Here is a 15,575-nt window from a genome sequence, read left to right on the forward strand (position 1 = left end):
CTGCAAGGATAGAATGCAGTTATGCAACAGAGACACATTCTTACTTCTCTTGGTTTTCTGTTTTTAATGACCCTCTTACTGAATATTAGGCTGAAATATAATTTTAAAAAACACGTTGGAAAGGATGTACAACACAAGGCTATGTATGTATATACCGTATGTCAAAAAGCCTTTTATTTTTATACTTCAAATGCTCTAAATTAATAAAAAGTAATAATTACCACGTTATCTTTTACTTTTTATTTTCAAATATGATTTAGCGAAATAGCCCCACAGTAGAAATATCCCATAGTAATAATTAAGAACAGGTGTCACCTAGAATGTGCAGATATTTTTGTTGACTTTAGCTCCTGAATTAGCATCATTTCAGGATGCAGATATAAAATCAGGTTTGGTTATATTAAGACAAAGGAGATATTTTGGGGGATACATGTTTGTACAGTAATCCTTGGAAATGCTAAGAATGTACTCGTATTTTGAAACATTTTTCCCTTCATCATACATATTCTAATATTGCAGACAGCAGACTTTACACCTGAAGCTGTCATTTAAAACTCATAACCTGAAAATGAAGTTTTACTTTACACATTCTTCCTAAGAATGGCACAGGTAAGCATTCTGAACAAAGGTATTCGGATGCAAATACAAATGGCACAAAGGGGCCCAAGGAATGCTTCCAATTTGTGATTTAACATGAAAATATTTCAGCAACAAAACTTGTCTTCAAAGAAAATTATGTGAAGGAAAGTAGTTTAATATAATTTTATGTTTTCTATTTGTAATAAAAGACTTTGGATATCATGATTTTAAAATACCTGCTTAAAACAATAGTATTTTAACATTCTGTTTGTAAACAGTGTTAAAAAATATCCATTTAAACAACAGTATGAGGAATAAAGTAGATCTAGGAAAATACAGCTGAGATGTGCATAATTACTAAAGAAGACCAAAAGATTTACATTTTAACATAGTACTCATAAAATTAAACATTCTTAAAAAGCCATTTTAGTGCACTTCAAAAACATGTTCTTTGTGCTCTTTAAATATTATTTATGGAAGAATGTAATTCCTTATAAAAACTTTAAATTTTGGCTTAACTTTTTTTTAACCCAGTCTTTCTTTGAATAATTGTTAAAGAACTGGCCACAGAATGATTTATTCTCAAATATTTACTTTAAGTACTTCTAGACCTCTTAGGAAAAATAATTATCAATACAATGAATTTTCATTGTGAAGCAGTGTAAGAGGAACACAGGTGACAAAGTTTATATTGCCTTTATGAAATATATCTGATTTCTATGCCATTTTTCTATATTCAGTTCATATATCTAATTGCTTCATATTATTTTTATTCTCACAGTTTTATGGGTATGGCCCAAACTATCATCTCAAGTTGCGTAAAGACAATTTTTAAAGTATTAAAATAGGTTTTGTTCTTGAACAAACTGTCTTCCCCTTCATAACTGTATGCCTAGCTTAGCTGATCCATAGTCTTTCCACTTCATGGTGCTGCATAGCAAATATCCATTATCTCAAGGAGGAAAATACTTTCTAGGCAATCACCAGTTCTCCTGAAGCCATGAATAGGTGTATTCATAAACCAGCAGCATCACTGCACCACCTAGAAAAGAAAAGAGCTGGTTTTTATCGCAAATCCTGTGGAATAGCGTTGGCTTTCTTACTGGGTTTTTGAATCCGCAGTGTCCCACACAGCACTGGGCAGGGCCTGTTCAAAATCGTCAGTTCCTGAGCTCCAATACAAAGATGTGAAACTATTATGGAAAATTCTCAGGGTAAAATCAAGACCATCTTGAGTCTCCAAATACATTTTTTCCCCATGAGTTTCTGCAACTTTCATCATTTCTCATCAGATTCTTTTTTAGGCACTTTTAATTTTTAAAAGTAAATAAATATAGACATATTTAGTCATGTAAGGGCATGTGGCTTTCCTGCAAACAGAAACCTTCAGATTCTTCATATGTAGGCAAAGGATTTATCTTTTTCAGTCTACAGCTAGCATTGTCTTAGTTGCATTCACGAAGGAAATCTCTAAGATGGTGCTTGACTGATAAGTCTGGTTTTTTCTTATAGCTTTCAAACTGGACTGCAACATGAAAAACAGATTCTGAATATTTTTAAAATCTGTACTGCAAAACTTAAAAAGAAATTGGAAACTAAACTTCATTCCTTTTAACTGCTTCAGATGTATATAGATTTGAACTTGAAAATTTGGTAGTGGGGGGTTGGGTGGCATGAGACCACCATTTGTCTTGGAAGAAAAGAGTTATGTAACTGGCTACAGAAACTTGCTATGTAATAAGTCAACAGGAATATGATACAGAAAAACAAGCACTGAGGCTGCTGAATACCTAAACAGTGGGAAAAGCATTTGTATGTGGATCATTTTGTGTTCTATTTGATGCAGTAAATAGCATTGTGTCCTGTGCCCTGTAGGATAATCTCTTTTTATCCTTTCATGTCTAACTGTGTGAAAAATATTACAAAATCAAAATTTGGAAAGATATCCTGAACACAATTTACAGAAGTCTTGGCTGTATGAATAGAAGATTGACTTCTGATGGAAAGAAACAGAACTTGATTTGGATCTTAGTTATTCTGAATGCACTGCCATATGCTTTTTTTTTTAATCTACAGGCTGCACATGTTTGTGTAACCATATACCAAAGATAATTATCTGCCTGTAATTTTCATTTTTAACCCATGAAGATACTCTATTAGGCCTCTCTCAGCTGCCGTAGCCCTCTTGGAACTCTGACAAACAAAAAGAGGCACACTACAGAGGATTGTTAATATGTATATAATTGCTGTTTATTCTTATCAACCGTTCACAATGCAAGACAAGAATATGCAGAATTGGGTTAGTTTTTAGCCTAGTGATATTTGGAGTTTAAACCATAGACTTCAAGATTCATTCTTGGGAGGTACCTGATTGTTAGCCACATTGAGCTGCTAAAGCTATTATAAAAATAAGAAAGGATGCTGTTCTAGAATGAAGAACAAAAATTCCAAACTCGCATTTCTTTTCTTTTCTTTTTGTTTTTTTTGAGACAGAGTCTCACTCTTTTGCCCAGGCTAGAGTGCTGTGGTGTCAGCCTAGCTCACAGCAACCTCCAACTCCTGGGCTCAAGTGATCCTTCTGCTTCAGCCTCCTGAATAGCTGGGACTACAGGCATGCGGCACCATGACCAGCTAATTTTTTCTACATATTTTTAGTTGTCTGGCTAATTTCTTTCTATTTTTAGTAGAGATGGGGTCTCGCTGGTCTCGAACTCCTGACCTCGAGCAATCCTCTCAACCTTTCTTTTCTTTTTTACTGTCTCTCTCTTTCTCTCTCTTTTCTTTTTAATCTTACCCTTAACTCAAAAGGTACCTTTCTCGATACCTTTCTTTCCTTTGAAGTTGCCAGGACTTGCACATTAGGAATGAAGAAGAGACCAGGTCCTTGAATGAGGTTTCCAGTTATTCACAGCTTTGTTTAGCCTGGACAGCAAGTTCACAACAACCCTTTTCATTAACACCACAGCAACTCAGAACACCCCCCCCACCCCCTAAAAAAACAAAAAACATTTAAAAAGCCAACCAAACATCTGCAAGCCTCTAACAAAACTTGGGGTCAGATTATTTAAGAGTTTTGGATTAAGGTTCCAGTCAATTACTATTTTAGCTAAACTCTCCCTTGTCACTACCCTTTGTAGGCCCATTCCCTTCTGAGACAGCTGGTGCTGTGATTTTCTCTAATATTAGGTCTACTAGCAAGTTTTTACTGTGTGGTGAAGGAAAAACACTGCATACTGGCAGAGATGCAGAAAATTCCCACGTTCTTTATTATTGGGTTAGTTTTTACACATGGGCCAATGCCTAACAGAAGGCAGGTCTGAATCTCAAATATGAAGCAAAATCCATGCTTAAAGGCCTAGGAAAGTCGGGATAGATGGACTGGGAATTGTCGAAGTGTTTTCTAAACACATGAAAGTGCCAACTGTTCACTAGCTTCAATTTATAGACAGTTCTCTATCTTAGGTTGGTAGAAATGCTGGTTCATTGGGCTGAGATCTAAAGGTAAACAAGCATGTGTTTGTGAAGTGGGGAGGTCGGGCTGGGGGGTGGGGGAGGACGTTGGTGATAAAAGGGAGGAAAGGCAAAGGGAGAGAGGAGAGGACTGGGAGAAGGTTTTAGGGAAGATTTCTAGGGAGGATTGCCAGGATGTCTAAGTAGGTGAGTGTGGCCTGGTAAAAAAATATGTGTGGTCTTGAGCATACTTTTGTACTTATTCAGAAGGTTGCTTATAATCCAAGACTATTTGCCCCGGCGGTTGAGTCTGCAGCAGTTATTTTCTTATCTATTTACATAGAGGCAGCTGACTCTCCCTGTGGGAATGGCAGCCTGGTTTTTGTGGGCTGGCGTCCGAGGTGAGGCCCTGAGCCAGAAGCCTCCTTGGTCACGCTGACAGAGGCCAGCAGAGGTGAGCACCCGGCTGGCTGGCAGCAGCGTCACCACTCTGGGGGTGACTGTGAAGACCAGTGGCTCTTGCTGCTCATCGAGTAAGTTGTCCTCCTTTTCTTTTTGTTGAAATGAAGTTGAGGCAGGAGCAAGAAGGAATAAGGAAGCACAAAGACAAGTTTGATTGGGCTGGTCCCTCAGAGAAAATTCTCCGCTTTGGCTGAAGCCACCTGGGTGCTCACTGAAACCCCTGCTGGCTGTGGATCCTTTCCTATTGACTTAAGCTGGGCTTTGGCTCCCATCAGCCTCCAGCAAGGACATAAATCGTACCTGATAAACAAAGGTAGAATATTTCTAATGGATGCCTTCAGTATCTCAAATACTCATAGACAACTTTATATCCTCACGGTTTCTGTTTTTCACAAAGTGGTAAATTTTTATTGCATCGCTGATAGACACAAATAACAAAAGAGGAGAAATTAGAACAATAAAGAAGGAAGGATTATAAATAATAATAACATCATTACCTGGTCCAAGTCTCATAATCTTGGGAAGCAGGCCTTTGTACAAAGCTAAAATCCTACAACCAGAAGGGAAAGAGCAACACTGTTATTCTGAAAATAAACGGAGTTGTACCTCAGCATTATTAAGATGCTGGCCCAGCACTTACAGAAAAAAAAAATATGTAAAATTACACACATCCCAAACCAGACAGTATCTGGGTTAGTATTCTCAGCAGCAAATTGAATGCAGGGAAAGAGTTAATCAATTCTTTATTACCCAAGCTACGCTGGTCCTGTCCAATCAGAAACATGACTTTCATCAACGAGATGGTTTTTGCTTTCAAGGCAGGTCTTACTTTCAAGACAGCTGTGTATATGGACAAAATGATTTTTGTAATTGAATTTAAAAGACCACAAACTCAGTCTTTACATTAGGAAATATGTTGCAGTTTAGGTCAAAATTATAAAATATTACTTATTTACTTGAAATTAAAACATGGGTGAGGATGGGAGAAGAGGCAGAAAGTAAGACTTAAAAAAAGAGATCATCGGAAAAAGGCATATACTTTAACTTTTTATAGGCAAACTATTTTTACAGAACTCTCAGATTTAATTCTTCCAGGAATCTATAATTAGGTGGCATTTTGATTAGATTTACAGTCAGAAGACAATTATTCTCCTGTCCATATATTAACAGGACATGTAATATCCAATAGCACATTATGCAAACTGACAAGTAAAAAGTTCGTCTTAGCATTCAAAGGCAAACGTACAGCATATTTTACGCTTGTGCCTCACAACACGATCTTGGTGTAAGAACATTTTGACAACATCTTGTTACTGTGTTATCTTGCAAAGTTTGTCATCTGTATTCCACGGAGCTTCTTAGACACACACCCAACTTAGGAGGGCTTACTGGTTCCCATCCAAATAGCAGAGCAATATGGTTTGAACAATACTTGAGACTGGCACATTTATTAAAATAAGAATGTGTTACCCTTCTTCCTGATAGACTGTTGCCATTGTTTTAAAACAGGTTTTGTACTTGATCTCTCCAGGAACTGGTTGAGGCCCTTGAATCCGACTTTTGGCAACATCAAAAGGGATGTTAATGACTGAGGCTATTGTCCCTGAGAGAAGACCAATCCCAAATTTTCTCAAAAACTCCAAGTTCGGATCCTAAGAGAAAAGAAGAATAAAATAACAGAAAGGGGAGCGGAAGCCCCTAAATTGGTTAAATGCTATAAAGCAATATGTATTTAAGCAGAGCATTGCACTCTCGGCACCCTCCTGTTATTCCAGCGGAACACATTAGGATTTCCTAGGCTGGAACTTGTTTTCTTGACAATCCCATTGGCTATGTTTTTACACATGGTCTAAATTGCTGAAGTACACATTTCCTCACACAGGATTTATAAACACAGTTCATAAAGAAAGACTGGTATGGCATATGGGGATGATTTGTATAATTGGGCTTCACAATGTACTTAGTATTACTGTATCAAAACAGGAGAAATCCAAGCACACTATTAGCTAATTGGCCAGAATATTTTACAAATGACAGCAACTTCCACCATGAAGCCTACTAAAATGCTCATTTGTGTGTGGACCCCCAAATGTTAAATTAAATCAAGGCTACTCTTGGTCTGCTGCTATTCCCCTCCAGGTTTTTTGCATTTATTTTCACGTGTAGCTGATCCACTGTACTGAGAAGTGCTAGCTTCCTGTTATTAACAAACCAACTTGGGGCGGCTGCAAAACAGCCTGTGACATTCTGTGCATTATAAACAGTAGTAAGTCACTGGACTAATTGGCTAAAGAATTTACAACCTATTGTTTCTGAATCTTATTCTTCCTCCATGGTAAAGGAAGAAAAGGAGAGAGAGAGAGAGAATAAGCAAGAGAGAAATATTTCTCCTTTCCGTATGAATTTAGGCCCTTCACATTGGTCTGATTTGATTTTCCACCGCTCCCTGCTCTGCTTTCTGACATCAAAGTATTTAATTAGGTCTTATGTGGGAGTCGCTTTCCTTCAGCCTATTTCTGTGCCCAGTGAGCTCACATTATGCTTTGTTATAATGAATTTGCTGGGAAGCTCTCATTATGTTTTCTGTCTCAGTTCTGTGTTTTCAGCCCTCGGTTCTCTGAAGAGAGGTCATATCCCATATCATAAGCTGCTAACTCTGATCCCCACCCCATCCTTTCCCTGCCCTCTCTTTTGGTCAACTTTTCAGAGGATCATCCCAGAGGAACAACACAGGGTCGTGCCACACATGATACTATTTTATCCAGCAGGAGAACTCAGAGCCGGGAAGCATACCCTGCTTAAGCTAAAAGAAATTAAAGTCTGAGCACTGCATGCTTCCAGCTTCTATGAAAGCAGAAAAAATTCTGAAAGCTCTGAAATTTTCAACTAAACCAAGAGCCAGGAGTTACCATCACAGGAACTCCTATGTGGCTAAATATAAAAAGCGAGGGGTTCGGTAATAATTCTTGGATCTGGGCCATACAGGTGCCGGGGAGGTTTAAAGGGATTTAAAAACCAACAGGGTGTTTCAACAGGAAAAACAATGCAGTGATTGCAGTATGAGTGAGGTGTGTTTAAATAATTCCCTCTCCCCCCATTTTTTCTCTTTTACAAGGAGAGAAAAATGCCTTTACATTACTCTTCTCCATTATGGCACAGAAGCAGCATTGGAGCCCGGAGGATGGCGAATTCAGGACCAGCTCTGGTCGTCTGACCTCGGATGAGTCACACAGAGCCCAGTGTACAGAAAGGAAGTTTCTCACACCTACCTTACCTCTGTACTGTATTATTTTTCTGGGAAATAAAAGCAATAATAGAAGTAAAAGTGTTATAAGTATGAATGATATGAATAATATTATAATGTATAATATGAATAATATTATAATGTAGCCTGTTTTCTAAAGATGCAAAGCATCCTGTAAAAAGATGCTCTCCCGGTGTTCATGTGACACAGCCAAGTTCTCTTTTTCAATTAAGCACAAGAGTGAAAATGATGACTTGTATGCACATTGTCCTCTTAGGAAGTTCAATGAGGGGGCCTCACTGATGTGTTTGCTGAATGTCAGAGTTGGGAACGGAGGGTAAACCAAGACATTCAATGATGGTCATCATACTTGAGAATGCATTAGAGACCAAAAGCTAAGGTCTCCATGTCATCATAGTATTCACTAGCAGGAGTGAGTGTTGAACTGTGTTTTTATACATTTCCCAGCACAATAGTAAGATACCATAGTAGTTCTCAAATCTAGTTGTGCTTCAGAATCACCTGGCAATTTTACAAAATACAGATGCCTGGGGCCCATCTTAGACCCTCCTTAGGGTTCCAGACCAGAGTCTCTTGGAAAGTGCCTGAAAGTTGTTTTAAAAGCTCAGGGCTTCTGAAGCTATCAGCTTGAGGACCTGCATCTAGGAATAAGTGATTTTTATGTTCTACACAGGTAAAGCAAATGGGCAGTTGCTACCCTCGTGGGCACTCTAGGGAGGAAAAAAGTTTGCTTGGGATGGCCAGGAGGGTATCCCTTACCACCTGGCTTCTGGGTAGTCAGTCTCCCCCCAGGACCCCACGGTCTGCTTTAATCCAGCATCCCAGGCTGGGCCTGGATGTGCCAGGAAGAGAGCCCTCTCAGCTTGCCTCTGCTTTTTTTGCTGCATGTTGCCAACCATCCTCACATGAACGCAGCCTCTCCTCTCAAATGCCTCCCCCACCTGGACACTCCCACCTCATTGGGTTTCGTTCAAGTTCCCATTACCATTACCAGGCATGGTATCCTTCATGACTTCTGTGGTCTACTCTTCACAGTGGCACAGACGGCACCACGGTGGCAATTCATTTTATAAAAACAGATCTGCTTCTGGTATCTCCCTACTCAAAGACCCTCAATACCTCCCAGATGCGTAGAGAGTAAAGACAAAGCAACTCACTTGGCCTCTGGTTTCTTTCCCACAATATGCTTCCAACTTATCTGTCTAGCTGTTGCTACACCCCTACCCCCAATCCATGCTATAGTCACACTGGTTTAATTCGTAAGTATTTAAATATACCAAGCACTTTCCCAGCTCCATGCCTGTCTTCACACTCCTCCTGCAACCTAGAATGTCTTTCTCCATCACATTCAGCTAGAGCAATCTCACTTCCCTTTAAGGCTCAGCTTAAATCCCACTCACCCAGGAAACTTTTATAGATCCTCTTGTTAAAATTGATTTTTCCTCTCCTCTACTCCTAAGACACTGTGTGAACCACAGTTATCACTCTTACTGTGACTCACTTAATGTTTGGTTTATTTTCACATGTATTAATATCTATCTTCCCTGTGGGACTATGAGCCCACTCAGCATAAGAGCACGTGTTACTCCTCTTTGTTTTGTAGTATACAGTAGGTGCTACATCAATGTTTGCTGATTGGCCTATCAATGTATGTACTTACTTATTTTTGTAGAAACAATGAGAATCAAATTTAATCCTTAAGTACTCTTTCTCAAGACTCAGTGTCTTCTAGCCTGGAAATGAACCCTTATTACAATTTCACATTTCTTTCTATCAGGAGGCATTACCGTGGGGGCACGACAAGGCACTGGGCATTTGGAAAGTAGAGTATTTCAGGGTGGATGAATTAAGACTCTCAGGTCACAGAACCCACCTAGGCTTGCCAGACCCCATTGCTCAGTGGCTTGCAGAGAACAGCACGATAGGGCAGCCTGTGACAAGATTTTAGCAAAAAAAAAAAAAAAAAAACACAATTGACATAGAGTAAAGTCTTGAAATATTACTCTTTGGGCTCTTTGTTCCTATACTTACTGATCTTTTCCTTAGCAGGCAGAGCCATCCACTTGCCTCAAAAAGAATGAGGATTGTTATAGCAGGATTACAAAGAGAGAGAAAAAGGTAATATGTAGTGTTTTTGGTTTCAAATTAGGATCTTGATAATCAAAATGGAAGTCCTGGAGGAGAGGCATAATCTTGGAAAAGGTTAGGGGCAGGAGTCAAAATGTGTGGAGTCCATGTGGAGAGAAGCTACCGGAAGCCCCACTAGTGGCTGTGGCTAGAGAGCCACTGCACAGAAGCCATTCAACACACTGGATCCCTCCTTGGCATTCTTCGGAGTGCTGTGTGCCCAGGGAGAACACCTCCATTGGAAGCTGCTCTCATGGCAGCAGGAGGAGAGGATCTTCAGAAGTGCTGTCAAACCACCCTGCTGCACAACTTGTCTGCAGCCCAGGCCCCTAGAAAGCCTGGGGACAGCGATGATGGTGTGGAAGAGAAAGCTCCAACCCTGGTCCTTGGGTGGGGTCAGGTCAATATTTGTTCTTTATTTAGAAACTTTCCTATGAGGCTCCCAAAATGGTAGACATCTCTGTGAGAAGGTCAATGATTCCATCTTCATTCTGAAGGTTAAAGCCCCAAGGCAGAGCAGGTTTGCACAGCATTTTGGAGTTACTTAGCAGGCAAGTGGCAACATCAGGGGGAAAGTCTTCAGGCAATGATTCTTTACTGTTCTAACCATGAAATAAGGGGTCCTTAAACTTGGGAACATGGGGCAGGAGGGAAAATAAGCAATATAGGAACTCGTTCCACTGAACCCAGGTGAGCTTTTGAGGGGAACGTGGGGGCAGGGAGGTGGAGAGGGCCAGTGGCCATGCTGAGGCCAAGGTGCTCATAGCTTGAAACTTGGTTTCAAGTTGGGTAGGGCTGGCCTGGCTCAGGAGCAGAGGTGAGGTGGGCTGTAGCCTCCCCCCAGAGCCCTGTTAATTGCCTTTGGAAGCTGCTGAGCAGCATCCAGGCAGTATCCAGGACAGCGACTCTGCTGCCTTCAGCTCCATCGCCCCACCCCCACAGCCCAGGGCCCAACATCCCCAACCTCCCTGTGGCCTCCTCTCTTCCCACAGACACCTCACTCCAGGTTAGTAACATCACTTTCCCAGCTCACAGAAGAGGTAACAATTTTAATAACATCTAACATTTAAGTATATATTTTGTGCCAGATATTGCTGAGTGCAAATTTCTATGCATTAAATCAGTTAATCTTCATAACCTTTGAGGTAAAAACTATTGTTATTATTATTCCTATTTTACAAATAAGTTAACTGAAAGGTTAAGAAGGGAATTTTTGTTGCATCCAAGTGAACTCAAGACTTTGCCTCAAGGCATAATTTTTCTTTTGATACCCCTAATAGTCAGTGGGTGGGCCAATGGGGGAGGTATCCAAGAACCTCCTGGAATTATAAGCAATGCTCCTGTGTGTGTGTAGATAAGCTTTTCTGCAGAGAGTGTCTATAGATTTTATCAGGCTTGTAAAAGTTTAAAAACAATTTCATGAGACCATTTTCCCTACCAATAAGTTTATAAAGTCAGGAAAGGGCAGTGAGGGTTTGGAAACACTGGGGCTGAAAACAGGAAGCCCTAATTTTCACAGGGGTTGTCAGGCAATTCACCTAAGTGAAAAGATTTCCCAAACTATCCTGCTCTGGAGTCTGGTTACTCACACCGCATTTATGAACTCAGTGGTTCTCAAAGTGTGGTCTCTGGGCCACCATCATCAGTGCCACGTGGGAACTTATTAGAAATCAAAATTGAGGTTCCACTCCAGACCTAATGAATCTGGGGACGGAGCCCAACAATAGCAATCTATTTAAACAAGTGCTCCAAATTGATCTGACAAGTGCTAAAGTCAGAACTACTGCAGACCTGAAGTTTATGGCTCACCCTCTTTGGCTCCTTGGACAGGATAATTGATGCTCTTAGATTGATCTCAGTCTGAGCCCTACGAGGCTCTGGATGTGCTGGGAAGCATTTTAAAGCTTTCTTTGGGAGAAAGGGGGTGTTTCTTTAAGGCTGAAGAACTGAAGGCAATGCTATTAACTCTGTTCTACCTCTCCTCCCCTCAGTTCAGTCCAAAGTGAGAGGGCACATAGGTGAGATAGCCTGGTCTGAGTGATATCTAATAACACATAGCTCGAACAGGTTAATCTGTACTGGCTATCAGTGAATCACCCCAGCATTTATGCCAATCACCATAATAATAAATAAGAATAAAATTTATAGCAAAATAAATAGCAACAATAAAATACTATACATGCTATGATCTTTGCATTATTTTTCATAACTATCATGAGAAATAATGCTATTATTAATAAGTTACTTATTGCCAGGCACAATGTTATGAGCAAAAAATATATACAAAACATACATATTATATAACAAACCCTTTCAGTTAGGTATATAACACCATTTTACAGATAAGGACATGAAACTTAAAGAGTTATCAGTTGTCCAAGATCACACTGCTTGTAAGAAGAGATGGAGCCTGGATTTGACCCCAGGTTCTTTTGACTCCCAACCCTATGCTCTTAACCATTATGTCATACAGCTTCTCATCCATCATTCATTTGTTGTGTATCCAACCAACCAACATTCACTGGGTGTCTACGTATGTCTGGTCCTACCTGGGAGCTAGAATTGGGTATGAAGGTAAATTGTCCAGAGAGGGAGTTGGCAGTGGGCATCTAATCAACCATTCCAGCACAGTGTGATCAGTACTGAAGTGGAGTGTGGACAAAGTGCAGGACAAGCACATAGTAGGGAGAGGAAAGTTACTCCTGGGATTTCACTCTCTTAAGTCCTGTGAGACAGGATCTAGCATCTGCCTCTTGAAAACTTAGTCACTCGTTGGCTGTTTCAGAAGTCAACAGAAGACATATCCTTATTGTAAGTGTCATTTTGCCTTTTCCCATTAGTTTATTTTAAAAACTGCAGGAAGAAGATGATGATAATGAGAAGCACTCACTATGTGTCAGGCACTTGGTTAAGCGCTTTGTGTATTTAAGCCTCACAACACCCCTGAGCAGATAAGGTACCTGAGGCTTACAGAAAATTTCTACCTTACAAAAGTGAGCTAAGGTTCTAGTATTTAGAAGTGAATAAGCCAAAGTATTAAGAAGCCCTGACACTGTCACATATCAACCAGTTTTCAAGACACATACACTTGCCCCTCAGGACTGTACTTATTCAACATCCAAGGGAGTTTGATCCAGTACAAGGGAAGACTTATGCAGTAGAAAATAAAATCTCAGAATCACAAGACTAAGAGTGAACTGAGAATGTCACCTAGCCTAAGTCTAATATTTGGGATGGATCATACCTCAATGATGTAAATGGATATTAATATTGATGAAAAATCTATTCTGTTGTTAAAAATTTCCAACTTACTTTCATAATTTGCTCCAACTGTCACCAATAAGGAAATTTCCCTTGTACCTAATTGATGTTCCTCACCCATCAGCCTAAACTGTTTTACTCTAATCCATTGCTAAATTGCAAGGGCAAACTAACGACTGTCACCATTATCAATGTAATTCATCAGGGCGTAATTCAACTGTTAGTAAAATAGCCTTTTATTCATCATGCTTATAAAACATAGTTTCTTTTAAATATTTATTTCTGAGGAGTATTTTTATTTCCCCATCTATGGATCTTTTTCTCTAAATATTTTCTGATTTTTCTCATAAAATATGTGACATAATTGGAGCTGAGTAGCCTGAAATATTAATGAATATTGCAGGTACTGACCTTATTCTGTATTAGCAATATGAAATACAATATTCATAGGATTTTAAAAAGTTGTTTAATTCTCTTGAAAACATTTTAAGGCTGAAGTTAATATTTCATTTCACAAATGAGAAAGCTGAAATAGAGAGAAGGTATAACTTGCCAAAGACACATGGCTAGCTAGTAAGAACTAGAATTGGGAATTAACACCAGGTTTTCCTACTAGAATTCTCTGGCTGTTTCCATCACATTTTGATCTTTGCATGAGTGCAGAGCTGAAGAGATGTGTTTACCAGTCCTTCTTCAGGGAGATCGGATATTATTATTTATAGACTCTTCGTGACTTAACAAGAGACACTAATAAGTGATCCCAAGATGTTGGTGCCTGTGACGTCTCACAACCTCTAACAATTCAACAAAAGGCACTAAGTCATCAGAAATGTGATCATATCACTCAAAACAGTTAATCAACACAATACATATTTGTAACTAATTTAACCATCTAATCCAAACTATATAGGCAACTGCTAAAGACAGCATCAGTAATTTAAGGCAATGGCACTTGAAGAGTTAATATGCACAAAGGCAAAATATCTTGACCAAAAGAGGCATATGCCTTCCCTTTTACCTTCCCTGGCCAGCTGGCTGCTAGCTTGATAAACAGAGAACCACTGCCCATCTCGCAGGCCTTTGTGATTAGGGTCTGGCATCATTAAGAAGACATTCCATACAGAGATGTGCCAGAAGGAGGGAATTAAGGAAGATGGGAGAGCAGAATTTGTTAGTTAGTGAGGAGTAGGGGTGGTGAGGACACAGGGCAGGAAGGCTGTTCCTTCACAGAAGGCGAGGTTGAGCAGAGGGCAGCAACAGGGCTTCTCATTTAGGGGAACTCAGCATTAAAGTCCAGACTTAGAATCTTCCCACCTCATGTCAGCCCAAATCACACTTCCTTTGCTCACTGCAATTAAGACACCCTTTAATTTCTCCTGGCCCCACACTGAATAAAGTGGTCCTATGAGGAGTCACACAATTGGGGGGGGGTATCACAAAAGTATTTCTTTGCAGAACTCAGCTGTATAATTTATTCCACGCCCTTTGTAGCATATCACTATCAACAGTTGAAGGGGTGGTTTCCATGCCAGCCTGCCTCAAGGCTGCCAACAAGAGGCAGTATAAACACGAAGTTGGTGATATATTCTGAAATGAAGAAACTGCAGAAAATCCACTGTAATAATAAATTTGTGAAAATTGCATTTTTTAAAAAATCATCTTATATAGCTCGATTTCAGAAAACTGCTTGAAAAAGTCTCCCATGTTATCCCAATTAACAAGACACCAAATGGAGGATGGGGGAGAATGTAGTTGGAGGGAGTCTCATCTGACTAAATAAAATGGTTCTTCTGTGCAAGATATGTCCATATGGCGGCCTGAAGAGGGGCCTAATGAACTTCGGTGAAGAGATGGAAGGCTCGCTCATTGCATCTGCTGATGACACAGGCTTGGAGGGGAAACTAGGATGACAGATGAGAGACTCAACATTAAAAATTGTCATCACAGGCTTTAGCACTGGACTGAACCCATGAGAGTAAATGTAAGCATAGTGAGTATAAAATTCTGAATTCAGGCAACGGCACAAGTTTAAGATGAGGGAGACTTGACTTGACTGCAGTTCATGTAATCTGGGGATTTTCATCATCCATAAAGATTTACACACGCCAACATCTTGATGTAAAAGCAGCATACATTTTCCCTCCCTTCCTCTCCATCCCCCTCCCCCTACAAGCCCCCAATAACCCATCTCTGTACAGTCTTTGGCTGCACTAAGAAAGGTGTGTGTTCATATCATAGGAAGGGTTGATCTTAGCAGACGAGGAATTTGATCAACGCAAAACTGTAGCGTTGTGTTTAGCTCTGACACTGACAAACGTGATGCACCTATAGTGGGGGAGACAGACCACTCAGAAGACCAGAAACCATATCCTTGGGAAAGTAGATGAGAACCGTGTACGTATTCTAAGAAGAAAAGACTCAAAGGTTCATG

General features: G+C 39.9%; 1 protein-coding gene across 1 annotated transcript in view; it reads right to left on the bottom strand.

Moving 5' to 3' along the window:
- Positions 1-738: 738 nt before the first annotated feature.
- SLC25A21 (solute carrier family 25 (mitochondrial oxoadipate carrier), member 21) overlaps positions 739-15,575 on the bottom strand; it is a 481,755-nt gene continuing 466,918 nt past the window's right edge. Inside the window, exons 8-10 of the mRNA XM_012658106.1 lie at positions 5,962-6,143; positions 4,989-5,041; positions 739-1,621 (exon numbers count right to left, since the gene is read on the bottom strand). Of these exons, the coding sequence (XP_012513560.1) occupies positions 1,560-1,621; positions 4,989-5,041; positions 5,962-6,143 (297 nt within the window). The 3' untranslated portion in view covers positions 739-1,559. The remainder of the gene's footprint in view (positions 1,622-4,988; positions 5,042-5,961; positions 6,144-15,575) is intronic.

The sequence above is a fragment of the Propithecus coquereli genome, unplaced genomic scaffold (genome assembly GCF_000956105.1).
Source record: "Propithecus coquereli isolate 6110/MARCELLA unplaced genomic scaffold, Pcoq_1.0 Scaffold116, whole genome shotgun sequence".
Lineage (NCBI taxonomy): Eukaryota > Metazoa > Chordata > Mammalia > Primates > Indriidae > Propithecus > Propithecus coquereli.